At 44.0% G+C, this 27,321-nt stretch overlaps 1 protein-coding gene and 1 long non-coding RNA gene across 6 annotated transcripts in view; one reads left to right on the forward strand and one right to left on the reverse strand.

The window, feature by feature from the left end:
* LOC118370937 (ELKS/Rab6-interacting/CAST family member 1-like) overlaps positions 1 to 14,219 on the reverse strand; it is a 32,000-nt gene extending 17,781 nt beyond the window's left edge. For 2 of the 5 annotated variants that reach the window (XM_052474842.1, XM_052474847.1), the window contains exons 1-3: positions 14,040 to 14,219; positions 7,582 to 8,360; positions 7,144 to 7,332 (exon numbers count right to left, since the gene is read on the reverse strand). In XM_052474842.1, the coding sequence (XP_052330802.1) occupies positions 7,144 to 7,332; positions 7,582 to 8,139 (747 nt within the window). In that variant the 5' untranslated portion in view covers positions 8,140 to 8,360; positions 14,040 to 14,219. The other 3 variants (XM_052474845.1, XM_052474844.1, XM_052474846.1) reach the window with 3 other exon arrangements.
* Positions 12,436 to 17,651, forward strand: LOC118370938 (uncharacterized). Its single transcript, XR_004822900.2, has 3 exons — positions 12,436 to 12,513; positions 12,854 to 12,941; positions 14,652 to 17,651. It is a non-coding gene; the product is annotated as an uncharacterized LOC118370938 (long non-coding RNA).
* Positions 17,652 to 27,321: the final 9,670 nt, after the last annotated feature.

A 27,321-nucleotide genomic window follows, 5' to 3' on the forward strand; every position in this document is an offset into this window, starting at 1 on the left:
CAGGCCATTAATCATTAAAGACATGCCTTATGTCAGGATGCCAGTGTTCAGGGGGGAAATACATTCATTTGATTAGTGAAGTCCAAAACATGAAGTGAAAAATCATCCATGTTTTCCAGACATCTGGATTATAGATGATTTCCTAAATACACTAGTTCTGAAACAGAATTGATCCCCATTTCTCATACAGTTAATCTCCTGTTAAACCAGGATTGCTATTGCTAGTTAACAAACACACACACACACACACACACACACGATGACAGAAGGTTGGAGTGCAGAAAATCCCCCTGCCAGCATACACACATTATACACACGCAGTGATGGGGTGCTGAGCTGGGCATTATCCTAAACGCAGAGGCAGCGTCTCCTCTCACTCACTCTGAAGAGCAGGACAAACAGAGAGGCGGGTAGCTGTGTTTAAAGCACCTGATGTGGAATTGAACTTGGCACAAACCCAAGGAGACAGGAGGGGGTAAGAATCAAATGCCATTGACTGCTAAAGTAGGAGTTTTGATGAATAAATAAGTTGGAGGCTTGACCCCTCAGTAGCCAATCAGAATGTGCTCCTTGGCTAAATATGCAGTTGATTCAACTTGTGTATTTGAAGTCTTCTGTACCGTGTTGTCATCAATTCCAATTTGAATGTTAGTCTTTTATAGCCTAGTTTATTAAATAGTCTACAGAAGCAAAATGTCGGCCTATCCCATCTTTGCATAATATGTTGAACAAGTTTGCAGTCCACATTGTTCTAAGTAATTGATGGCTTCAATATTGAAATATATTTTTAAAACATAGCCTTCCTACTAATATAAGGAAAGGAAAGTGGGATACCTGGTCAGTTGTCCAACTGAAATGTGTCTTCCGCATTCAATCATGAGCCTATAAACCAGAGTTACACTGTTAGCACTGAGGCGGTGTGCAATAGTAGGAAGACATCTTTATGCAGCTCACCCTGCACTATCAGCTCCAATGTAAATAACATGAGTAAGTCTACCTCTGATAAGCTTCCCAGTAAATCATTAAAAACAATCAAACAACCCAGAAAAGAACTTTAAAAAATAGCCCATTTTAACATATGTAGCCTAAGAAACAAGGTCCATGAAGTCAATAACTTGCTTGTAACAGATGACATTCATATTCTGACTACCTCTGAAACTCACTGAGATAATACCTATGATGTTACAGTGGTAGAAATACATGGTTATAACATCTACCGAAAAGACAAACGCCAAAGGAGGGGGTGTTGCGGTCTATATTCAGAACCACATTCCTGTAAAGCTTTGAGACGATCTCATGTGAAATACTGTTGAAGTAATATGACTACAGGTTCATCTGCCTCACCTAAAGCCCATTCTGGTGGGAAGCTGCTATAGACCACCAAGTGCTAACAGTCAGCATCTGGATAATGTGGGTGAAATGTTTGATAATGTATGTGATATCAACAGAGATGTATATTTTCTGGGTGATTTAAATATTGACTGGCTATCATCAAGCTGCCCACACAGGGAAAAAATTCAAACTGTAATCATTGCCTGCAACCTGGCTCAGGTTGTCAGTCAACCTATCAGGGTAGTTACAAAAAGCACAGGCATTAAATCATTAACATGTATTGATCATATCTTGACTAATGTTGCAGAAATGTGCTTTAAAGCAGTATCCAAATCCATAGGATGTAGTGATCACAATATAATAGCCATATCTAGGAAAACCAAAGTTCCAAAGGCTGGGCCTAATATAGTGTATAAGAGGTCATACAATACGTTTTGTTGTGATTCATATGTTGATGATGTAAAGAATATTTGCAGGTCTGTGGTGTGTAATGAGGAGCAACCAGACGCTGCACTTGACACATTTATGAAACTACTTATTCCAGTTACTAATATCCACGAACCCATTAAGAAAATGACTGTAAAAAGTGATAAATCCCCTTGGATTGATGAGAAAAAAATGGTATGGTTAGGAGGGATGAGGCAAAAGGTATGGCAATTAAGTCTGGAAGCCCAACTGATTGGCAAACGTACTGCAAATTAAGAAATCATGTGACTAAACTAAATAAAAATAAACTACACTATGAAACAAAGATAAATTATATAAAGAATGCTAGTAAAAGCTTTGGGGCACCTTAAATGAAATTTTGGGGAAAAAGGCAACTCGGCTCCTTCATTCATTGAATCAGATGGCTCATTCATCACAAAACCAACTGATATTGCAAACTATGTAATTACTTTTTCATTGGCAAGATAAGCAAACTTAGGGATGACATGCCAGCAACAAACGCTGACACTATACATCCCAAGTATAACGGACCAAATGATGAAAGACAAGAATTGTACTTTTGAATTCGTAAAGTCAGTGTGGAAGAGGTGACAAAAATGGTTGTCTATAAATAAATACATAATATAAACCCAACCCCTCTGAATCAGGGGATAAGACTACTGTAAATTGCATTATGTCTGAGCCAAGAACATGCCAAATGTAGTCAATAAGCAAGATTGAATTTACTATTGACAAGGCCTAAAAAGAGTGAAAATTCAAATAAAATTGAAATCAAAACTTGTTTTAAAATAGGCTATACATACATATAGTTACAGGCACCATAAATTGTTCCCATGAGGATAATATAAGGCAATGCAGACAATGGAAGGTTTTACACACATCAAACTTTTCACAAAAGCTGGACAAAGCTCCAATATAAAGAGAACATCAACCGTTATACTGCTCACACTTCTCCAGAAATAACAGACGGTTCCTAAATTCCATTGCATGCGAGCTGGACGATCTCATCACAAAGCTAGGACGGTGAATCATTCTAATAAGTTGTTTTTTTAATAAAACTAAAACAAAATCACTGTCTTTTTTTTTTACAACAATAATTCTAAATAGCTTGGGGTCAGAACCAGAACCTCCAGGACAGCGGAGTCAATCACCACCTTCCGGAGACACCTGAAACCCCACCTCTTTAAGGAATACCTAGGATAGGATAAGTAATCCTTCTCACCCCCCTAAAAGATTTAGATGCACTATTGTAAAGTGGCTGTTCCACTGGATGTCATAAGGTGAATGCACCAATTTGTAAGTCGCTCTGGATAAGAGCGTCTGCTAAATGACTTAAATGTAAATGTAAATGTAATGATATCATAAAACCAACAGGATAAAAGAGACATGACAGACGTCTGTTGAACCAGCCTTTGTTACAGCCTATAGGTCTAGGGTGAGGGTAGCCTATGTTCTTTAATCATGTGTTGTTACAGCCTATAAGTCTAGGGTGAGGGTAGCATATGTTCTTTAATCATGTGTTTGTTGTTACAGCCTATAAGTCTAGGGTGAGGGTAGCATATGTTCTTTAATCATGTGTTGTTACAGCCAATAGGCCTAGGGTGAGGGTAGCCTATGTTCTTTAATCATGTGTTGTTACAGCCTATAAGTCTAGGGTAAGGGTAGCCTATGTTCTTTAATCATGTGTTGTTACAGCCTATAAGTCTAGGGTGAGGGTAGCCTATGTTCTTTAATCATGTGTTGTTACAGCCTATAAGTCTAGGGTGAGGGTAGCCTATGTTCTTTAATCATGTGTTGTTACAGCCTATAAGTCTAGGGTGAGGGTAGCCTATGTTCTTTAATCATGTGTTGTTACAGCCTATAAGTCTAGGGTGAGGGTAGCCTATGTTCTTTAATCATGTGTTGTTACAGCCTATAAGTCTAGGGTGAGGGTAGCATATGTTCTTTAATCATGTGTTTGTTGTTACAGCCTATAAGTCTAGGGTGAGGGTAGCATATGTTCTTTAATCATGTGTTGTTACAGCCTATAGGTCTAGGGTGAGGGTAGCATATGTTCTTTAATCATGTGTTGTTACAGCCAATAGGCCTAGGGTGAGGGTAGCCTATGTTCTTTAATCATGTGTTGTTACAGCCTATAAGTCTAGGGTGAGGGTAGCCTATGTTCTTTAATCATGTGTTGTTACAGCCTATAAGTCTAGGGTGAGGGTAGCATATGTTCTTTAATCATGTGTTTGTTGTTACAGCCTATAAGTCTAGGGTGAGGGTAGCCTATGTTCTTTAATCATGTGTTGTTACAGCCTATAAGTCTAGGGTGAGGGTAGCCTATGTTCTTTAATCATGTGTTGTTACAGCCAATAGGCCTAGGGTGAGGGTAGCCTATGTTCTTTAATCATGTGTTGTTACAGCCTATAAGTCTAGGGTGAGGGTAGCATATGTTCTTTAATCATGTGTTTGTTGTTACAGCCTATAAGTCTAGGGTGAGGGTAGCCTATGTTCTTTAATCATGTGTTGTTACAGCCTATAAGTCTAGGGTGAGGGTAGCCTATGTTCTTTAATCATGTGTTGTTACAGCCTATAAGTCTAGGGTGAGGGTAGCCTATGTTCTTTAATCATGTGTTGTTACAGCCTATAAGTCTAGGGTGAGGGTAGCATATGTTCTTTAATCATGTGTTGTTACAGCCTATAAGTCTAGGGTGAGGGTAGCCTATGTTCTTTAATCATGTGTTGTTACAGCCTATAAGTCTAGGGTGAGGGTAGCATATGTTCTTTAATCATGTGTTTGTTGTTACAGCCTATAAGTCTAGGGTGAGGGTAGCATATGTTCTTTAATCATGTGTTGTTACAGCCTATAGGTCTAGGGTGAGGGTAGCATATGTTCTTTAATCATGTGTTGTTACAGCCAATAGGCCTAGGGTGAGGGTAGCCTATGTTCTTTAATCATGTGTTGTTACAGCCTATAAGTCTAGGGTGAGGGTAGCATATGTTCTTTAATCATGTGTTTGTTGTTACAGCCTATAAGTCTAGGGTGAGGGTAGCCTATGTTCTTTAATCATGTGTTGTTACAGCCTATAAGTCTAGGGTGAGGGTAGCCTATGTTCTTTAATCATGTGTTGTTACAGCCAATAGGCCTAGGGTGAGGGTAGCCTATGTTCTTTAATCATGTGTTGTTATAGCCTATAGGTCTAGGGTGAGGGTAGCCTATGTTCTTTAATCATGTGTTGTTACAGCCTATAAGTCTAGGGTGAGGGTAGCCTATGTTCTTTAATCATGTGTTGTTACAGCCTATAAGTCTAGGGTGAGGGTAGCCTATGTTCTTTAATCATGTGTTGTTACAGCCTATAGGTCTAGGGTGAGGGTAGCCTATGTTCTTTAATCATGTGTTGTTACAGCCTATAGGTCTAGGGTGAGGGTAGCCTATGTTCTTTAATCATGTGTTGTTACAGCCTATAGGTCTAGGGTGAGGGTAGCCTATGTTCTTTAATCATGTGTTGTTACAGCCTATAAGTCTAGGGTGAGGGTAGCCTATGTTCTTTAATCATGTGTTGTTACAGCCTATAGGTCTAGGGTGAGGGTAGCCTATGTTCTTTAATCATGTGTTGTTACAGCCAATAGGCCTAGGGTGAGGGTAGCCTATGTTCTTTAATCATGTGTTGTTACAGCCTATAAGTCTAGGGTGAGGGTAGCCTATGTTCTTTAATCATGTGTTGTTACAGCCTATAAGTCTAGGGTGAGGGTAGCCTATGTTCTTTAATCATGTGTTGTTACAGCCTATAGGTCTAGGGTGAGGGTAGCCTATGTTCTTTCGAGGGTAGGCTAGTGGTTAGAGCGTTGGACTCGTAACCGGAAGGTTGTGAGTTCAAACCCCTGAGCTGACAAGGTACAAATCTGTCGTTCTGCCCCTGAACAGGCAGTTAACCCACAACCCAGGCCGTCATTGAAAATAAGAATATGTTCTTAACTGACTTGCCTGGTTAAATAAAGGTAAAAATAAAATTAAAAATCATGTGTTGTGACTCTCATGAGTCAAACCTTTTCAAGCTTGAAAGCAGCATTAAGTGAGGGCAGGCCATATGCTTGGTTTATTTTTTTATTTATTTAAATAGGCAAGTCAGTTAAAGAACAAATTCTTATTTACAATGACAGCCTACTGGGGAAGTGGGTAAACTGCCTTGTTCAGTGGCAGAACGACAGATTTTTACCTTGTCAGCTCGGGGATTTGATCCAGCAACCTTTCAACACTCAAACCACAAGGCTACCTACAAAAAAACACAGCCCATCTCTTGTTCGATGAGCATAAGGGCACTGTGCGTCACGGCTAGGTTGCCCTTCCGCTCACAAAATCCATGCCATAACCAACCGCATTACTGCTAAGACCTACCTGCTTTTCATTGGTCTTAAATCTCCCGATATGCACCGCATTAAATTCCATTTTGTGCTTGTTTTCAAGGACACACCTCAAACATTGCCTCAGCGCAAGTGAGCTGATAGTAGGCATGAACCTGGCGCATGGGGCAGTTTTTACACGCTGAAAATGCAAACTACCGTGTGTTCGGTACTCGCACCACCGTAGCAGCAGCTCTCTCTCTCTCTCTCTCTCTCTCTCTCTCTCTCTCTCTCTCTCTCTCTCTCTCTCTCTCTCTCTCTCTCTCTCTCTCTCTCTCTCTCTCTCTCTCTCTCTCTCTCTCTCTCTCTCTCTCTCTCTCTCTCTCTCTCTCTCTCTCTCTCTCTCTCTCTCTCTCTCTCTCTCTCTCTCTCTCTCTCTCTCTCTCTCTCTCTCTCTCTCTCTCTCTCTCTCTCTCTCTCTCTCTCTCTCTCTCTCTCTCTCTCTCTCTCTCTCTCTCTCTCTGGGGGGTGGGGGGGACTAAACGCTTGCTTTTATATGCTTTTCCCAAGAGCCTGCTATTTACTCTACGTCTTATCCCCAAGAGGCTGTTCTGCTGTTTCCATTATTTATTTTCTCTCTATGGCAGGTACAGTAGCGTTGAAACATCCCCCTAGCTCAATCTGAAGCTCATTTTTCACAGGTTTCCTCTCATATCTGCTCACTACATCCTCCCATTCCTTTAACAAAAGGGGGATGTTGTGTACAGACTTATGCAGCCATTAAACTAACACCCCTCTTTCATCTACAGTTTGTAGCATGAGCACATAGCTGCATATAAGAGGATTAGCTGATGTTGCTAAAGCTACACATCCTCCCTCAGACACACACTGCCGATAGCTATAGGATAGGTTAGAGCCTACGTCTCTCCCCTGTCACACACACAGCCAATAGGCTCTAACCTTCCCTTTGCTCGAGGTAGTAAATTGCCCCCAATTCTTTCTTTAACAATTTCATGGATGTAAAATATCACCCACACTAACCTGTGTCTCGTCTTGCACCACACGGTATTGTTCCTTCCAGACAGTGATCTTGGACACCTCGTCCTTCCTTAGGGCTCTCTCCTTCTTCAGCTCAGGGCTCCAGAAGGTCTTTATGGAGTTCATGGAGGAACTCAGCTTGCTCTCCTTCACCTCCACCTCACGACACAGCAACTCATTCTCACGCAGAACCTGAGGGACAAGGAGACTCAGTCAGTCAAAGATACCGTCTGACTTTCACTCACACACACTCTGCACCGAAACGTTCTCACACAAACCTTGGAATGGCAGACACTATGCAAAAGTCAAACTGGATGCGCTGCTCAAAATACGGTACATGTCAAACATGTCATTGCAAAATGTCCTTATGACATCACAGCTTCCAGTCTCACTAAAATATGCAAATCAGTAAATTAGATAGCTGCAACTGGGGCTACTGACCTCTTTGAGCTGGGCCTGCAGGTCCAGTATGGTGTTATCCCGGGCTTGTCTCAGGGAGTGGGGCACCGTAGAGGCCATGTGGTGATCCCCAAAAGCCAGGGAGTCACCTGCCATCATTCCCCCAGGGAGCACAGCGTTGGCTGGGGCCGACGTGGCGATGTTTGGTGTGCTGGCTGCCACGCCTCCACCCCCACCTGCGCTCGCCCTTGACCCGTATGTCACCCTCTGTCGCCCCATTGTGGTCATCTCCCGACCGCTCTTGTTAACGCGGTCGGGCATGGCGACCTCGTTGTCGCTCAGGTACATGGGTCCTGAGGTGGCGTAGGCTGCATTGAGGGACTGGATGTTCTCCATGGAGAGGGTCTTACCCCCCGCTCCGCCTGGACATCCTCCGCTGCCCCCCGTGCTGTTGGTGCGACGGTGACCCATCCGTGGTGAGCGGGGGAGACGAGGGGAGCGCCCAGAACCCTGGCTGCTCCCCCCATCCCTCCCAGCGTCTCTCCCTCCTCCGCTGTGGTTGGCATCCGCTCGGCCAACGGAACGGGCGCTGCCGTACATGTTCGCTGAAGCAGAGGAGTGGACGGCTGGATGGTGGGAAGAGGTGTCCGAAACGTGGAGATGTAGCCTCGTCTAGTGTGTGACGGACTCAACTGAAGTAAGTGAGCGCTTGTTTCATGCGAAACAGCTGAGCGCTCTCTCAATCTCAGAAGGGACTGAGTGACAGCTGCTCTTGGAGTTAGATAACGACTATTCAGAGGGTCGATACACAGGAGACTGATCTGGAAGGAACAGAGTTGGCTAAATGAGAAAGTCCGTACACCGAAAAGGAAAAGCATACCATCGCTGCTTTACTGTAATATCGATCTAGCCATGATGCATGAAAGGAGGAACAAGTTGAATATCACACCTACTCATTTGGACACACCTAAGGGTTTATCTTTATTTTTTTTATTTTATATTTTCTACATTGTAGAATAATAGTGAAGACATCAAAACTATGAAATAACACATATGGAATCATGTAGTAACCCCAAAAAAGTGTTAAGCAAAACAAATTCTGTTTGAGATTCTTCAAAATAGCCACCCTTCACCTTGACAGCTTTGCACACTCTTGGCATTCACTCAACCAACTTCACCTTGAATGCTTTTCCAACAGTCTTGAACAAGCTGGTTAAGCGTGCCTTAAATGCTAAATAAATTACAGACAGTGTCACCAGCAAAGCACCCCTACCTCCATGCTTCACGGTGGGAACCACAGATTCAGAGATCATCCATTCAACTACTCTGCGTCTCACAAAGACACCGAGGTTGGAACCAAAAATCTCAAATTTGGACTCAGACCAAAGGACAGATTTCCACCGGTCTAATGTACATTGCTCATGTTTCTTGGCCCAAGCAAATCTCTTCTTATTATTGGTGTCCTTTAGTAGTGGTTTCTTTGCAGCAATTCGACCATGAAGGCCTGATTCAAGCAGTCTCCTCTGAACAGTTGATGTTGAGATGTGTCTGTACTTGAACTCTAAGAACTGCAATTTGGACTGCAATTTCTGAGGCTGGTAACTGTAATGAACATGTCCTCTGCAGCAGAGGTAACTCTGGGTCTTCCTTTCCTGTGGCGGTCCTCATGGGAGCCAGTTTCATCATAGTGCTTGATGGTTTTTTGCGACTGCACTTCAAAGTTCTTGACATTTTCCGTATTGACTGACCTTCATGTTTTCAAGTAATGATGGACTGTTGTTTCTCTTTGCTTATTTGAGCTGTTCTTGCCATAACATGGAATTGGTATCTTCTGTATACGACCCCATAACTTGTCACAACACAACTGATTGGCTCAAATGCATTAAGAAGGAAATAAATTCCACAAATTAACTTTTAACAAGGCATACCTGTTAATTGAAATTAATTCCAGGTGACGACCTCATGAAGCTGGTTGAGATAATGCCACGAGTGTACAAAGCTGTCATCAAGGCACAGGCTGGCTACTTTGAAGAATCTCAAATATAAAATACATTTTTATTATTTCATAGTTTTGATGTCTTCGTGATTATTCTACAGTGTAGAAAATAGTACAAATGAAGAAAACCCCTTGAATGAGTAGGTGTCCAAACTTTTGACTGGTACTGTACAGCCATGGCCAAAAGTTTTGAGAATGACACAAATATTAATTTCCACATTTGTTGCTTCAATGTATTTAGACATTTTTGACAGATGTTACTATGGAATACTGAAGTATAATTACAAGCATTTCATAAGTGTCAAAGGCTTTTATTGAAAATTACATGAAGTTGATACAAAGAGTCAATATTTGCAGTGTTGACCCTTCTCTTTCAAGACCTCTGCAATCCGCCCTGGCATGCTGTCAATTAACTTCTGGGCCACATCCTGACTGATGGCAGCCCATTATTGCATAATCAATGCATGGAGTTTGTCAGAATTTGTGGGTTTTTGTTTGTCCACCTGCCTCTTGAGGATTGACCACAAGTTCTCAATGGGGTTAAGGTCTGTTTTGTTCCCCGAGTCACTTCGTGATCACTTTTGCCTTATGGCAAGGTGCTCCATCATGCTGGAAAAGGCATTGTTCGTCACCAAACTGTTCCTGGATGGTTGGGAGAAGTTGCTCCATTATTCATGGCTGTGTTCTTAGGAAAAATTTTGAGGGAGCCCACTCCCTTGGCTGAGAAGAAACCCCACACATGAATGGTCTCAGGATGCTTTACAGTTGGCATGACACAGGACTGATGGTAACGCTCACCTCGTCTTCTCCGGACAAGCTTTTTTCCGGATGCCCCAAACAATCAGAAAGGGTATTCATCAGAGAAAATGATTTTACCCCAGTCCTCAGCAGTCCAAACCCTGTACCTTTTGCAGAATTGTTTTTATTTTTCCTTTATTTAACTAGGCAAGTCAGTTTAAGAACAAATTCTTATTTTCAATGACGGCCTAGGAACAGTGGGTTAACTGCCTGTTCAGGGGCAGAACGACAGATTTGTACCTTGTCAGCTTGGGGATTTGAACTTGCAGCCTTTCGGTTACTAGTCCAACGCTCTAACCACTAGGGTACCCTGCTGCCCCAATATCTGTCTGTCCCTGATGTTTTTCCTGGAGAGAAGTGGCTTCTTTGCTGCCCTTCTTGAAACCAGGCCGTCCTCCAAAAGTCTTCACCTCACTGTGCATGCAGATGCACTCACACCTGCCTGCTGCCATTCCTGAGCAAGCTCTGTTCTGGTGGTGCCCCGATCCCGCAGCTGAATCAACTTTAGGAGACGGTCCTGGAGCTTGCTGGACTTTCTTGGTCGCCCTGAACCTTTCTTCACAACAATTGAACCGCTCTCCTTTAAGATCTTGATGATCCTATAAATGGTTGGTTTTGGTGCAATATTACTGGCAGCAATATCATTGCCTGTGAAGCCCTTTTTGTGCAAAGCAATGATGACGGCACGTGTTTCTTTGCAGGTAACCATGCTTGACAAGAGGGAGAACAATGATTCCAAGCACCACCTTCCTTTTGAAGCTTCCAGTCTGTTATTCGAACTCAATCAGCATGACAGAGTGATCTCCAGCCTTGTCTTCGTCAACAGTCACACCTGTGTTAACGAGAGAATCGCTGACATGTTGTCAGCTGGTCCTTTTGTGGCATGGCTGAAATTGAGTGGAAATGTTATTTTGGGATTCAGTTCATTTGCATGGCAAAGAGGGACTTTGCAATTAATTGCAATTCATCTGATCACTCTTCATAACATTCTGGAGTATTTGCAAATTGCCATCATACAAACTGAGGCAGCAGACTGAAAATTAATATTTGTGTCATTCTCAAAACCTTTGGCCACGACAGTACAGCCAGGGTCCCTACACAAAGCGTGTAGGATGAGTGCCTCAAATGTCACAACTATGCAGACCGTAACCCCCAAAGAGCAAGCAGAGGTTATAGTGGCAAGAAAATAGAACTTAGTAGGCAGGAACTAGGAAGAAACAGACTCTAGATGAGTCTGTACCGTACACTCCAGAAGAGGTCATACTCATGTTTCTGCATTCAACAACACTACATTGTTGCCTTTCCAAATACAACAAAGACAAGCTGACTAAAGGAGAAACCAGAGTGGAAACCAGACTACCTACCATGGGCATAATCTTGCAATAAAACCTGCTCTAAGGTTTTTCAAAGGGCCAATGCATTTTGGCAGATGCTTTGAGCGTGTCCAGTAAGAAATTCCCATATAGACAGCCCACCAACTGGGGGTGTAGATATCCATTAAAACAGTGATATAGGTATTCTTCCATAGTAGCCGTGGCTAGTAAAAAGATTTTAAAGCAATTTTTCAAATGAACCTGTTTTAGCAGATACACTTTTCTACCGAATTGAGAACAAAGCATGCATCTGTGCTCAGTTGCAGGCGGTTCTCCAAAAACAAGAGAATATAATGAAAAATGGTCAAATCCACATTTTGTATGGAGTGAGAAATAGGGATGGGCAGTATCCAGATTTCCATACCATTCCTTTACCATACCAGGGTATACAATATTACCAGTCGTGCACACAAAACTAATTTAGGCAGCAGGGATCTTGATCCAAGAGGTATTTGCTGTAACCAAGACGCTTGATCTAGCAAGCTTGCCACTTAGATGGAAAGTTAGCAAACCATATAGCTGGAACCCTGAACTGGAGACATATAGCTGGAACCCTGAACTGGACATAACTATCTAAGAGGTGGCAAATAAATGAACTAATTAATAAGCAGTGGCGTAGCACTCACACCTGAGCTTTATGGCGCCCCTCTTGTATTTGTGTTGATTCTTGTTTTGGTTGCACTGTCATCTACTTCTACACATGGCCCCGGTTGTGTCACATAGAAACGATGTCGATAGAGTCGTGTCATCTTACCATCCAAAGGGAATGTATGCAGCCAGCTATACACTCGTATCCCCCGTGGACCGGTTCGTACATAAAACATTGTCCATTCAGGCTGCAAAGGCGTCGGTTTTCGCCTTCATTCGACTTAATGGAGAGAAGGCAAAAAGAAACGGGGAAAATATTCATACTTTCTTTATGAAACACCCTTTTCCCCCACCATGCTACAGTGGCTAATGCTAGTCCCGGATGTTGTGTATTATGTTTCATAAAGCAAGTATGTTATTTTTCCTGTTTTGCTCTGACTTCTCGCTGATTTGTTCCTGAAAATATTTAGGGAAATGTAAGATTTCCTGCAGATTAAAGGGGGGAACTCCTTACTTTGTGGAAAAATCTGAATTTGACTATCTTTCTGAATATTCTCAGATTTTTTGAGAACCACCTGCAACTGAATACGGGCATGTAAAATACGTTTCTTCCCAATAGAGAACGAAGAAAGTATCGGCAAGAAAAGGTTAGTTGACATTTTTTATTTCTACTAGCCAATGTATAAAGGCTACTATAAAGGCTACTCGGGAATACTTCCCATATTGCCGTGTTAATGTAGGCCTATTGCTACTATGAATGAATGTACAGTTGTATCAATACATATGTGAAATCCGCTACACCTACAGTTCAATAGTAGACTCTGCAAAGACCGTTTTGTATAGATAATCCCCCCTTACGTTCAGCGTCAAAGAGAATTTCAAGTAGGGACGCTGGTACGTTATGGTACAGTATGTGTCACGTCACCTGGCTAATGTAGGGAGGAGCGCCCCTTTTCAATTGTATCCAATGACTGCGAGTTGTGGGCCCAAAAATGCGACCGATAGTACAGAATTTCCTAAGAAAACCCAAATACTATCTTTATCCGTGATACATTACACCACGGACCATTTCGATTGTAGACTCCTCATAAACGTATCCATAGCTAGTAGGAGTTTCAAATGGCAGCCTAGCTAAGAGCAAAAATGACGCTAATGTGACTTACCAAGCGTTACAATGTAACGTTTTGCTGCAATATCGATTTTTTTTATTGCAATGTAACACTGTTCCGAAATGAATGTAGATGGATCTTGCACTAGCCTATATCGCGCACGGTAGCGTGTTACATTGTTTCTTGTTCGCTACGTTAGCTATGACTGAAAGGGCTGGCCATTTAAACATTGGGGAATAAAAACCTCATGGATGCAAGATAAACTGCTAACAAAACTGATAAATGGTCTGAAGGTAATACGATTGTCAACTTGGATGGCAAGACGTCTAAAATCTTTAGTGATGGACAACATCTAAAAAAAAATCGTTAAATACAGGAGCCACCCAATCGCACCCTCTCAAATATCCATTATTTTCCTCCTCCATTGCTCTAGGGCTGAACATCATTTACGGGGTTCTTTCATTTAAAGAAATTTGCTCCCCCCTAAAAAAGACTAACAATAATGCCGTTATTTACTTTCCAAAAATGTCATAATATTCGGATGCATACATATTCATAAATATGATATGGTCAAGCAGAATCCTTAGAAATGAACACAATGATGACGAAAATCACTTATAGAGTGAACTAGCCTACCGTGCTGTAGCTCTGTCTGATGGGGGTCAGTCAAGTCAGTTTGTTGTATCCTGCGTCAAATGGAAAACGGCACATACACGGACATTTCCCCTTATTTCCTCAGCATACCTCTATCTAATTTTCCCATATTTTTTGCCAACACAACCAGCGGCTCTCGCTCTGGAGAGCCTGGGCGCTTCAGTGACGTCAAGCCCGCGATGCGCGTTCACGGCTGTCATCGCTTCGCTTTAATCCCAAAGGCGTGTTCCCGACGACATACCATAATGTACAGAAAGTCGGTTTACGTTACAATTAATTTACTAACCTTTTTACCTAAGTGTGTTATTTTGTGTAGCCTAGAACTGTTTCACCAGATAGGCCCAAAGTGTTTGAGAACCAATTTTAGGGTTGCAATCACCAAGAGGAGGATGGTAAAAATGAATTAATTTCCTTAAAAAAAAAATTCAGTCAGATGTTTGATACCTGACATAATTCCTCGGTTTGGTTATGAAGCCAGTGGGCATTCTCCTTGGATAGGTCTAGACCTATGCTAGGTAAATCTTATTAGACTTTTTATTTTATTTTAATTTTTTACTTTCTCTCTCTCCCTCTATCTCTCGGTCATGGTCCTAGATAGGTGGTGTGAGGGGCTGGGCATGGAGCGGACCCTGCAGCTGTACGTTGGGGGGCCCAAGTACAGCGTGGCAAACAGGCAGATGGACTGCCTCATGAACTGCTTGTTAGGGCAGTAAGATAGAGGGGGTGGCCTCAACTGATTCTGAGGCACTGAGGGGATTCTGCTGAGCTAGCCTGTGTTGTACCGGGCTATGGCCCGTAACGTAAGGGGACAAAACCGCGGTGAGGGAGGCCTTCCCAGCTTAAATCTAACAGTAATCTGAGCCGCACGGTAATACTGTTAATATCTATTTTTCATAAAATATTCTGAACAAAAATGTAAATGTAACATGAAACAATTTCAAAATTTTTACTGAGTTACAGTTCATATGAGGAAATCAGTCAATTGAAATGAATACATTAGGCCTTAATCTATGGATTTCACATGACTGGGAATACAGATATACATCTGTTGGTCACAAAGCTTAAAAATGGGCCTTGCATTGGGCCTCAAGATCTCGTCACGGTATATCTGTGCAATTGTGTTTGTTGTCCGTAGCTTATGCCTGCCCATACCATAACCCCATCGCCACCATGGGGCACTCTGTTCACAACATTGACATCAGCAAACTGCTTGCCCACATGACACCATACATGTGGTTTGCGGTTGTGAGGCGGGTTGGACATACTGCCAAATTCCCTAAAATGACGTTGGAGATGGTTTAAGGTAAATAAATTAACATTAAATTATTTGGCAACAGCTCTGGTGGACATTCCTACAGCCAGCATGCCAATTGCACACTCCCTCAAAACCAGAGACATCTGTGGCATTGCGTTGTGTGACAAAACTGCACATTTTAGAGTGGCCTTTTATTGTCCCCACCACAAGGTGCACCTGTGTAATGATCATGCTGTTTAATCAGCTTCTTGATATGCCACACCTGTCAGGTGAATGGATTATCTTGGCAAAGGAAAAATGCTCATTAAGGAGTTAAACAAACGTGTGCACAAAATTTGAGAGAAATAAGCTTTTCGTACATATAGAACATTTCTGGGATCTTTTATTTCAGCTCATGAAACATGGGACCAAGACTTTACATGATGCGTTTATTTTTTTTGTCCACCTGGTGCAAACTCCGCCCATACGGGCAGCAGGGCCAGCTTAATCTAATCCCCTCAGTGGTAGGGTGATTAAATAAATAAAAAATCCTTAGAAATCTATGCACAATACCCCATAACGACAAAGCAAAAACATTTTTTATTTTTGCAAATGTTTTAAAAATAAAAAACTGAAATACCTTATTTACATAAGTATTCAGACCCTTTGCTTTGAGAATCGAAATTGAGCACAGGTGCATCCTGTTTCCATTGATCATCCTTAAGATGCTTTTACAACTTGATTGGAGTACACCTGTGGTAAATTCAATTGATTGGACATGATTTGGAAAGGCACACACCTGTCTATATAAGGTCTCACAGCAGTGCATGTCAGAGCAAAACACAGTGGCCTCCATCATTCTTAAATTGAAGATGTTTGGAACCACCAAGGGCCTTGTTCAGGCAGGTGACCAAGAACCCGATGGTCACTCTGACAGATCTCTAGAGTTCCTCTGTGGAGATGGGAGAAACAGAAGAACAACCGTCTCTGCAGCACTCCAACAATCAGGCCTTTTATGGTAGTGTGGACAGACAGAAGCCACTCCTCAGTAATAAGGCACATGACAGCCCGCTTGGAATTTGCCAAAAGGCACCTAAAGACTAAGACCATGAGAAACAAGAGTCTCTGGTCTGATGACATCAAGAAGGAGTTCCTCTACAGCAGAGGTAACTCTGGGTCTTCGTTCGAACATGCCAATTGTGTTGTGACAAGGTAAGCCCTATTTGGTAAAAGAGCAAGTCCATATAATGGCAAGAACAGCTCAAATAAGCAAAGAGAAACAACAGTCCATCATTACTTTAAGACATGAAGGTCAGTCAATACAGAAAATTTCAAGAACTTTGAACAATTCTTCAAGTGCAGTCGCAAAAAAAACATCAAGCACTATGATGAAACTGGCTCTCATGAGGACCGCAACAGAAAAGGAAGACCCAGAGTTACCTCTGCTGCACTTCATTAGTTACCAGCCTAAGAAATTGCAGCCCAGATCAATGCTTCACAGAGTTCAAGTAACAGACACATCTCAACATCAACTGTTGAGGAGACTGCGTGAATCGGCCTTCATAGTCAAATTGTGGCAAAGAAACCATTACTAAAGGACACCAATAATAAGAAGAGACTTGCTTGGGCCAAGAAACACGAGTAATGGATATTAGACCGGTGGAAATCTGCCCTTTGGTCTGATGAGTCCAAATTTGAGATTTTTGGTTCCAACGGCGGTCTCTCTGTGAACGGATGATCTCCACATGTGTGATTCCCACCGTGAAGCACGGAGGACGTGGTGTGATGGTGTGGGGGTGTGATGGTCTGTGATTTATTTAGAATTAAAGGCACACTTAACCAGCTTGGTTGCCACAGCATTCTGCAGTGATACTCCATCCCATCTGGTTCGCGCTCAGTGCGACTATCATTTGTTTTTCAACAGGACAATGACCCAACCCACCTCCAGGCTGTGTAAGGGCTATTTGACCAAGAAGGAGAGTGGTGGAGTGATGCATCAGATGACCTGGAATCCACAATCACCCGACCTCAACCCAATTGAGATGGTTTGGGATGAGTTGGACTGCAGAGTGAAGGAAAAGCAGTCAACAAGTGCTCAGCATATGTGGGAACTCCTTTAAGTCTGTTGGGAAAGCATTCCAGGTGATGCTGGTTGAGAGAATACCAAGAGCGTGCAAAGCTGTGATCAAGGCAAAGGGTGGCTACTTTGAAGAATCTCAAATTTAAAATATTTTTTTATTTGTTTAACAGTTTTTGGGTTAACACATGTTGAATTATGTAGTATTTCATAGTGTTGATGTCTTCACTATTATTCTACAATGTATAAAATATATTTAAATAAAGAAAACCCATTGAATGTGTAGGTGTGTCCAAGCTTTTGACTGGTACAGTACATGTAGGTAGGGGTAAAGTGACTATGCATAGTTAATAAACAGTGAGTAGCAGAAGAGTAAAAAAATATGGGGGCGGGGTCAATGCAAATAGTTCAGGTAGCCATTTGATTAGCTGTTCAGCAGTCTTATGGCTTGGGGGTGGAAGCTGTTAAGATGACTTTTGGACCTAGATTTAGCGTTCCTGGTACTGCTTGCCATGTGGTAGCAGAGGGAACAGTCTAGGTTGGCTGGAGACTTTGGCCATTTTTAGGGCCTTACTCTGACACCGTCTGGTATAGAGGTCCTGATGGCAGGAAGCTTGGCCCCAGTGATGTACTGGGCCGCACGCACTACCCTCTGTACTTTTTTATATATTTTTAATTTAACCTTTTATTTAACTAGGCAAGTCAGTTAAGAACAAATTCTTATTTACAACGATGGCCTGTAGCTCCTTGCGGTTGGATGCCGAGCAGTTGCCATGCCAGGCGGGGATGCAACCACTCAGGATGCTGTCAATGGTGCAGCTGTCAAACTTTTTGAGGATCTGAGGACCCATGACAAATCATTTCAGTCTCCTAAGGGGAAACAGGCATTGTGGTGCCCTCTTCACAACTGTCATGGTGTTCGGACTATGATAGTTTGTTGGTGATGTGGACCCCAAGGAACTTGAAGCTCTCAACCTGATCCACTATAGCCTTTTTGATGAGAATGGGGGTGTGCTCAGCCCTCCTTTTCCTCTAGTCCACGATCAGCTCCTTTGTCTTGATCACGTCGAGGGAGAGGTTGTTGTCCTGGCACCACACTTCCAGGTCTCTGACCTCCTACCTATAGGCTGTCTCATTGTTGTTGGTGATCAGGCTTATCACTGTTGTGTTGTCAGCAAACTTAATGATGGTGTTGGAGTCGTGCTTGGCCACGCAGTCATGAGTGAACAGGGAGTACAGGAGGGGACTAAAGTAAGCATACTTGAGAACGCACCACTGAGAACGCACAAGGTTTTCTAAATTGGGTAGTGCACCATCAGTTCCTCTTGTCATGTTAGTCATTGCAGACCTTAGAGAGCTATTTATAACTTGTCATCAACTAGCCCATGTCAGCAAACGGTTTTTTATTTAGGTTGTTCCGCTTTCAAATGAATACAAATTAGACATGGTATAGAATTGCAAGAAAATGTGCTTCACAGTTGCAACATTTTCTTTGCACCCCATGACAAAATGTGTAGTATTGTAGGAATTAAACATTAAACCTTCAAAATTCTCTCCACCAACGAGGGCTGTTTACAGTTTGTGTCATGAACAGTGCTTGTGCCCGTAGATATAGACGTGGAGCGCGCAGGCGGGGTACGGGATGTTCCCCAATGCTGGAAGGGGGACCCCAAATTAAAAAGTTTGGGAACCCCTGTTCTAATGTATATATAAATCATTGGAGGCAACCCAACTTTCTAAAGCAGGGGTGTCAAACTCAATCACCGCATGGGCCATATTGAGAAAAAAAAAACTACGAATTCGTGGGCTAGGCGTAGCCTAGAGAGACAGTTGGCCTGGCCTGCGACCTACGAAGTGGCTAGAGGCCCTTATGATAAAAGTGAGGCCTCAAGTCCACTGTTCCTTGAACCAAAAGCGATTGAACTTTCCCTGTAGAATGTCTACTCAAATTCTTGGTATGTTTTGTCCCGTTTTGTCATTGTTGTCTTGTGTGATTTTCTCTTCTACATTATCACGAACGTGTCATGATATATAGATAACGGAACATTATGCATTCTAAAACTCTGCCTACATTTAATTTTCACCTGAAGGAGGTGGTCTTGCTTACTTTTTCATCATCAAATGGTTTACACCGGGTCTTCGTGTTTTTCTGGAGCAGCAGTGGACAGGACAGTAGGCCAATAGTATGGCAGGGACAGCGCCAAATATTTGGCCAAAGATTATTATAACTAACCCAAGATAGACCAAATCCGGTCGAGTCATAGTGGGCAGAACAAGAAAGCAGGTGGGCAGAGCCAAGCACGAGCTAGTGAGATCTATTGGCGCGTTCTAGCATTTATTTGCATATTTGCCTTTATGGAACGCCTACCCAGTATGCAATAACGCAATATTCTCTTGCACTCCTTCTCGCAATTTTTTTAAACGTTGGCAAAGGGTGAAGTCTACAAATCACAGTCTACTCTGTTTGTTTCCGTTTCTAGTTTTGGAAACAGAAACCTGTTTAATCGATAAGAACATTTGCAGAATGTCAGCTTCATCTTCCCCAACTGCCTGCCATTGGGATTCCTATCATCACCATATTTGGCAGTTAGTGGAACCGCCAACCGGTTGCTTCAAATTTATACATCTGGTGGAATATCTGGCTCATTATTCTATCTGCATTCTTGGAGTGTGTATGAAAGTGGGCTTGTCAACAGAAGTGGGTGTATTGAAAGCGGATCATCTAATTGGGTAGATTTCTTGCCACTCAAGACCGTTTTGCGTGGCTGATTGGGATGCAAGACCAGTTTATTGTTTAACTGTATAATTTTAGCTAAGCCTAACCTTAACCTTTTTCCAAACTTTAACCTCATTCTACTAACCTGCCACGTTAATTATCCAAACCAGCTATACATTTTAGCAAAGCTAACCCGTTTCCTAACCTTCATTTTATTCTCCTAACCTGCTACCTCAATTATCCTAACCTGCGACAGTAGTTCTCTTAACTTGCACTGTAACTTTAGTGTTTATGTGAGGTTGCAGTAATCATTGATGATCACTGGCAAGCCGTGGTGCCTACATTTCAGGCCAATTAGTCGAATGACCATAGCTCACACATAGTAGTAGCTTATGTACATTTACATTTACATTTAAGTCATTTAGCAGACGCTCTTATCCAGAGCGACTTACAAATTGGTGCATTCACCTTATGACATCCAGTAGAACAGTCACTTTACAATAGTGCATCTAAATCTTAAAGGGGGGGGGGGGTGAGAAGGATTACTTATCCTATCCTAGGTATTCCTTAAAGAGGTGGGGTTTCAGGTGTCTCCGGAAGGTGGTGATTGACTCCGCTGTCCTGGCGTCGTGAGGGAGTTTGTTCCACCATTGGGGGGCCAGAGCAGCGAACAGTTTTGACTGGGCTGAGCGGGAACTGTACTTCCTCAGTGGTAGGGAGGCGAGCAGGCCAGAGGTGGATGAACGCAGTGCCCTTGTTTGGGTGTAGGGCCTGATCAGAGCCTGGAGGTACTGAGGTGCCGTTCCCCTCACAGCTCCGTAGGCAAGCACCATGGTCTTGTAGCGGATGCGAGCTTCAACTGGAAGCCAGTGGAGAGAGCGGAGGAGCGGGGTGACGTGAGAGAACTTGGGAAGGTTGAACACCAGACGGGCTGCGGCGTTCTGGATGAGTTGTAGGGGTTTAATGGCACAGGCAGGGAGCCCAGCCAACAGCGAGTTGCAGTAATCCAGACGGGAGATGACAAGTGCCTGGATTAGGACCTGCGCCGCTTCCTGTGTGAGGCAGGGTCGTACTCTGCGGATGTTGTAGAGCATGAACCTACAGGAACGGGCCACCGCCTTGATGTTAGTTGAGAACGACAGGGTGTTGTCCAGGATCACGCCAAGGTTCTTAGCGCTCTGGGAGGAGGACACAATGGAGTTGTCAACCGTGATGGCGAGATCATGGAACGGGTAGTCCTTCCCCGGGAGGAAGAGCAGCTCCGTCTTGCCGAGGTTCAGCTTGAGGTGGTGATCCGTCATCCACACTGATATGTCTGCCAGACATGCAGAGATGCGATTCGCCACCTGGACATCAGAAGGGGGAAAGGAGAAGATGAATTGTGTGTCGTCTGCATAGCAATGATAGGAGAGACCATGTGAGGTTATGACAGAGCCAAGTGACTTGGTGTATAGCGAGAATAGGAGAGGGCCTAGAACAGAGCCCTGGGGGACACCAGTGGTGAGAGCGCGTGGTGAGGAGACAGATTCTCGCCACGCCACCTGGTAGGAGCGACCTGTCAGGTAGGACGCAATCCAAGCGTGGGCCGCGCCGGAGATGCCCAACTCGGAGAGGGTGGAGAGGAGGATCTGATGGTTCACAGTATTGAAGGCAGCCGATAGGTCTAGAAGGATGAGAGCAGAGGAGAGAGAGTTAGCTTTAGCAGTGCGGAGCGCCTCCGTGATACAGAGAAGAGCAGTCTCAGTTGAATGACTAGTCTTGAAACCTGACTGATTTGGATCAAGAAGGTCATTCAGAGAGAGATAGCGGGAGAGCTGGCCAAGGACGTCACGTTCAAGAGTTTTGGAGAGAAAAGAAAGAAGTTTTTTCAGAAGGGGTGCAACTCTCGCTCTCTTGAAGACGGAAGGGACGTAGCCAGCGGTCAGGGATGAGTTGATGAGCGAGGTGAGGTAAGGGAGAAGGTCTCCGGAAATGGTCTGGAGAAGAGAGGAGGGGATAGGGTCAAGCGGGCAGGTTGTTGGGCGGCCGGCCGTCACAAGACGAGAGATTTCATCTGGAGAGAGAGGGGAGAAAGAGGTCAGAGCACAGGGTAGGGCAGTGTGAGCAGAACCAGCGGTGCCGTTTGACTTAGCAAACGAGGATCGGATGTCGTCGACCTTCTTTTCAAAATGGTTGACGAAGTCATCTGCAGAGAGGGAGGAGGGGGGAGGGGGAGGAGGATTCAGGAGGGAGGAGAAGGTGGCAAAGAGCTTCCTAGGGTTAGAGGCAGATGCTTGGAATTTAGAGTGGTAGAAAATGGCTGTAGCAGCAGAGACAGAGGAGGAAAATGTAGAGAGGAGGGAGTGAAAGGATGCCAGGTCCGCAGGGAGGCGAGTTTTCCTCCATTTCCGCTCGGCTGCCCGGAGCTCTGTTCTGTGAGCTCGCAATGAGTCGTCGAGCCACGGGGCGGGAGGGGAGGACCGAGCCGGCCTGGAGGATAGGGGACATAGAGAGTCAAAGGATGCAGAAAGGGAGGAGAGGAGGGTAGAGGAGGCAGAATCAGGAGATAGGTTGGAGAAGGTTTGAGCAGAGGGAAGAGATGATAGGATGGAAGAGGAGAGAGTAGCGGGGGAGAGAGAGCGAAGGTTGGGACGGCGCGATACCATCCGAGTAGGGGCAGTGTGGGAGGTGTTGGATGAGAGCGAGAGGGAAAAGGATACAAGGTAGTGGTCAGAGACTTGGAGGGGAGTTGCAATGAGGTTAGTGGAAGAACAGCATCTAGTAAAGATGAGGTCGAGCGTATTGCCTGCCTTGTGAGTAGGGGGGGAAGGTGAGAGGGTGAGGTCAAAAGAGGAGAGGAGTGGAAAGAAGGAGGCAGAGAGGAATGAGTCAAAGGTAGACGTGGGGAGGTTAAAGTCGCCCAGCACTGTGAGAGGTGAGCCGTCCTCAGGAAAGGAGCTTATCAAGGCATCAAGCTCATTGATGAACTCTCCGAGGGAACCTGGAGGGCGATAAATGATAAGGATGTTAAGCTTGAAGCCACAAGCAGGATGAATTCGGGGGAGTGCCCAGTTTGAAACTAGCTAGCAAACTACTGTCATTAGCGGGAAGGAGGAGGTTCTAGGCCTCGGGTGGCACGAGAGTATCAAGACCCGCCTAGTCTGTTAGAATCAACGCTGAAGAAAGTGGACTTTGGCGCTTTTATAGCAATGGTGATAAATGGCACTGCACAAATTGAAAAGTGTTCAAGAAAGATTGACATCATTTTTTCTGCAGCTGAACTACACTGAACAAAAATATAAACGTAACATGTTTCATGAGCTGAAATAAATGATCCCAGAAATGTTCTATAGGGATGGTGGCAGGTTACCTCCAGACGTAACGCTTGGAATTCAGGCCCAAAATTTAAATGTTGGTTTCATCAGACCAGAGAATCTTGTTTCTCAGGGTCTTAGTTGTCTTTAGCTGCCTTTTGGCAAATTCCAAGTTGGCTGTCATGTTTCTTTTACTGAGGAGTGGCTTCCATCTGGCCATTCTAGCGTAAAGGCCTGATTGGTGGAGTGCCGCAGAGATGGTTGTCCTTCTGGAAGGTTCTCCCATCTCCACAGAGGAACTCTAGAGCTCTGTCAGAAGGACCATCGGGTTCTTGGTCACCTTCCTGAACAAGGCCCTTCTTCCCCAATTGCTCAGTTTGGGTAAGTGGCCAGCTCTAGGAAGAGTCTTGGTGGTTCCAACATTGTCCCATTTAAGAATGATGGAGGCTCCTGTGTTCTTGGGGATCTTCAGTGCTGCAGACATTTTTTGGTACCCTTCCCCAGATCTGTGCCTCGACACAGTCCTATCTTGGAGCTCTAGAGACAATTCCTTCGACCTCATGGCTTGGTTTTTGCTCCAACATGCACTGTCAACTGTGAGACCTTATATAGACAGGTGTGTGCCTTTACAAATAATGTCCAATCAATTGAATTTACCACAGGTGTAATCCAATCAAGTTGTAAAAACATCTCTAGGATGATCAATGGAAAAAGGATGCACCTGAGCTCAATTTCGATTCTCATAGCAAAGGGTCTGAATACTTATGTAAATAAGGTATTTCAGTTTTTTATTTTTAATACAAAACTATTCTCTTTGTCATTATGAGGTATTGTGCATAGATTGCTGAGGATATTTTTTATTTAATACATTTTAGAACAAGGCTATAAGGTAACACAATGTAGAAAAAGTCAAGGGGTCTGAATACTTTCCGAACTTAAGAAGGTTTTCATACCTGAATGAAAAATATATATTTTTTCACCTATCTACACATACTAGGTCCTTGCCAAGCAGAGGATTGGTGCCTTCTAAACACAGAAAGGCAGAGTTGATTGTACTTCTTTGGGTTTATCCAGAGATACAATCTCTCTCATCATCACCTAGTGCCTGGGCTTACCTCCGCTGTACCCGCACCCCACCATACCCCTGTCTGCGCATTATGCCCTGAATATATTCTACCATGCCCATAAATCTGCTCCTTTTACTCTCTGTGCCCAACGCTCTAGGCGACCAGTTCTGATAGCCTTTAGCCGCACCCTCATACTACTCCTCCTCTGTTCCGCGGGTGATGTGGAGGTAAACCCAGGCCCTGCATGTCCCCAGGCACCCTCATTTGTTGACTTCTGTGATCGAAAAAGCCTTGGTTTCATGCATGTCAACATCAGAAGCCTCACAGTTCTTGGACTGTGAAGTCCATGGAGAACAAGAGCACCTCCTCCCAGCTGCCCACTGCACTGAGGTTAGGTAACACGGTCACCACCGATAAACCCATGATTATCGAAAACTTCAACAAGCATTTCTCAACGGCTGGCCATGCCTTCCGCCTGGCTACTCCAACCTCGGCCAACATCTCCGCCCCCCCGCAGCTACTCGCCCAAGCCTCTCCAGGTTCTCCTTTACCCAAATCCAGATAGCAGATGTTATGAAAGAGCTGCAAAACCTGGACCCGTACAAACTTTCTGAAACTATCCGCCGCCATTGTCGCAACCCCTATTACCAGCCTGTTCAACCTCTCCTTCATATCGTCTGAGATCCCCAAGGATTGGAAAGCTGCCCCAGTCATCCCCCTCTTCAAAGGGGGAGACACCCTGGACCCAAACTGTTACAGACCTATATCCATCCTGCCCTGCCTATCTAAGGTCTTCGAAAGCCAAGTCAACAAACAGGTCACTGACCATCTCGAATCCCACCGTACCTTCTCTGCTGTGCAATCTGGTTTCCGAGCCGGTCACGGGTGCACCTCAGCCACGCTCAAGGTACTAAACGATATCATAACCGCCATCGATAAAAGACAGTACTGTGCAGCCGTCTTCATCGACCTTGCCAAGGCTTTCGACTCTGTCAATCACCATATTCTTATCGGCAGACTCAGTAGTCTCGGTTTTTCGGATGACTGCCTTGCCTGGTTCACCAATTACTTTGCAGACAGAGTTCAGTGTGTCAAATCGGAGGTCATGCTGTCCGGTCCTCTGGCAGTCTCGATGGGGGTGCCACAGGGTTCAATTCTCGGGCCGACTCTTTTCTCTGTATATATCAATGATGTTGCTCTTGCTGCGGGCGATTCCCTGATCCACCTCTACGCAGACGACACCATTCTATATACTTCCGGCCCGTCCTTGGACACTGTGCTATCTAACCTCCAAACGAGCTTCAATGCCATACAACACTCCTTCCGTGGCCTCCAACTGCTCTTAAACGCTAGTAAAACCAAATGCATGCTTTTCAACCGTTCGCTGCCTGCACCCGCACGCCTGACCAACATCACCACCCTGGATGGTTCCGACCTTGAAAATGTGGACATCTATAAGTACCTAGGTGTCTGGCTAGACTGTAAACTCTCCTTCCAGACTCACATCAAACATCTCCAATCGAAAATCAAATCAAGAGTCGGCTTTCTATTCCGCAACAAAGCCTCCTTCACTCACGCCGCCAAACTTACCCTAGTAAAACTGACTATCCTACCGATCCTCGACTTCGGCTATGTCATCTACAAAATTGCTTCCAACACTCTACTCAGCAAACTGGATGCAGTTTATCACAGTGCCATCCGTTTTGTCACTAAAGCACCTTATTCCATCCACCACTGCGACCTGTATGCTCTAGTCGGCTGGCCCTCGCTACATATTCGTCGCCAGACCCACTGGCTCCAGGTCATCTACAAGTCCATGCTAGGTAAAGCTCCGCCTTATCTCAGTTCACTGGTCACGATGGCATTTCGTTACAGTTCTCTGCTGCCTGTGACTGGAACGAATTGCAAAAATTGCTGAAGTTGGAGACTTTTATCTCCCTCACCAACTTCAAACATCTGCTATCTGAGCAGCTAACCGATCGCTGCCGCTGTACATAGTCTATCGGTAAATATCCCACCCATTTTTACCTACCTCATCCCCATACTGTTTTTATTTATTTGATGTTCTGCTCTTTTGCACACCAATATCTCTACCTGTACATGACCATCTGATCATTTATCACTCCAGTGTTAATCTGCAAAATTTTAATTATTCGCCTACCTCCTCATGCCTTTTGCACACAATGTATATAGACTCTCCTTTTTTCTACTGTATTATTGACTTTGTTTACTCCATGTGTAACTCTGTGTTGTCTGTTCACACTGCTACGCTTTATCTTGGCCAGGTTGCAGTTGCAAATGAGAACTTGTTCTCAACTAGCCTACCTGGTTAAATAAAGGTGAAAAAAAAAAATAATAATGAAAAAATATATATGTATTGTGTATTGTCGCCACCAACAGGTGTGAAAAATTCACTAAAGAAAAGTAAATTCCACTGTCTACAGGAAAGATCAAATTAACATTATTTCACACAAGCTACGAAAAAACAAAGAAAAAAAACAATATATATATTTATTCCCGCTCCTTCAGTCATTTGAAACCTAAAATCCCCTGCTCAGGCTCGACAGGGTGGGATCACACGAGTCAGTACCAATGATGTACAGTGGCTTCAGAAAGTATTCAGATCCCTTGACTTTTTACACATTTTGTTGTGTTACACCCTGAATTTAAAATGAAATGAAATCAAATCAAATCTATATAGCCCTTCGTACATCAGCTGATATCTCAAAGTGCTGTACAGAAACCCAGCCTAAAACCCCAAACAGCAAGCAATGCAGGTGTAGAAGCACAGTGGCTAGGAAAAACTCCCTAGAAAGGCCAAAACCTAGGAAGAAACCTAGAGAGGAACCAGGCTATGTGGGGTGGCCAGTCCTCTTC

Source organism: Oncorhynchus keta, chromosome 22 (genome assembly GCF_023373465.1).
Source record: "Oncorhynchus keta strain PuntledgeMale-10-30-2019 chromosome 22, Oket_V2, whole genome shotgun sequence".
In the NCBI taxonomy this organism is placed as follows: Eukaryota; Metazoa; Chordata; class Actinopteri; order Salmoniformes; family Salmonidae; genus Oncorhynchus; species Oncorhynchus keta.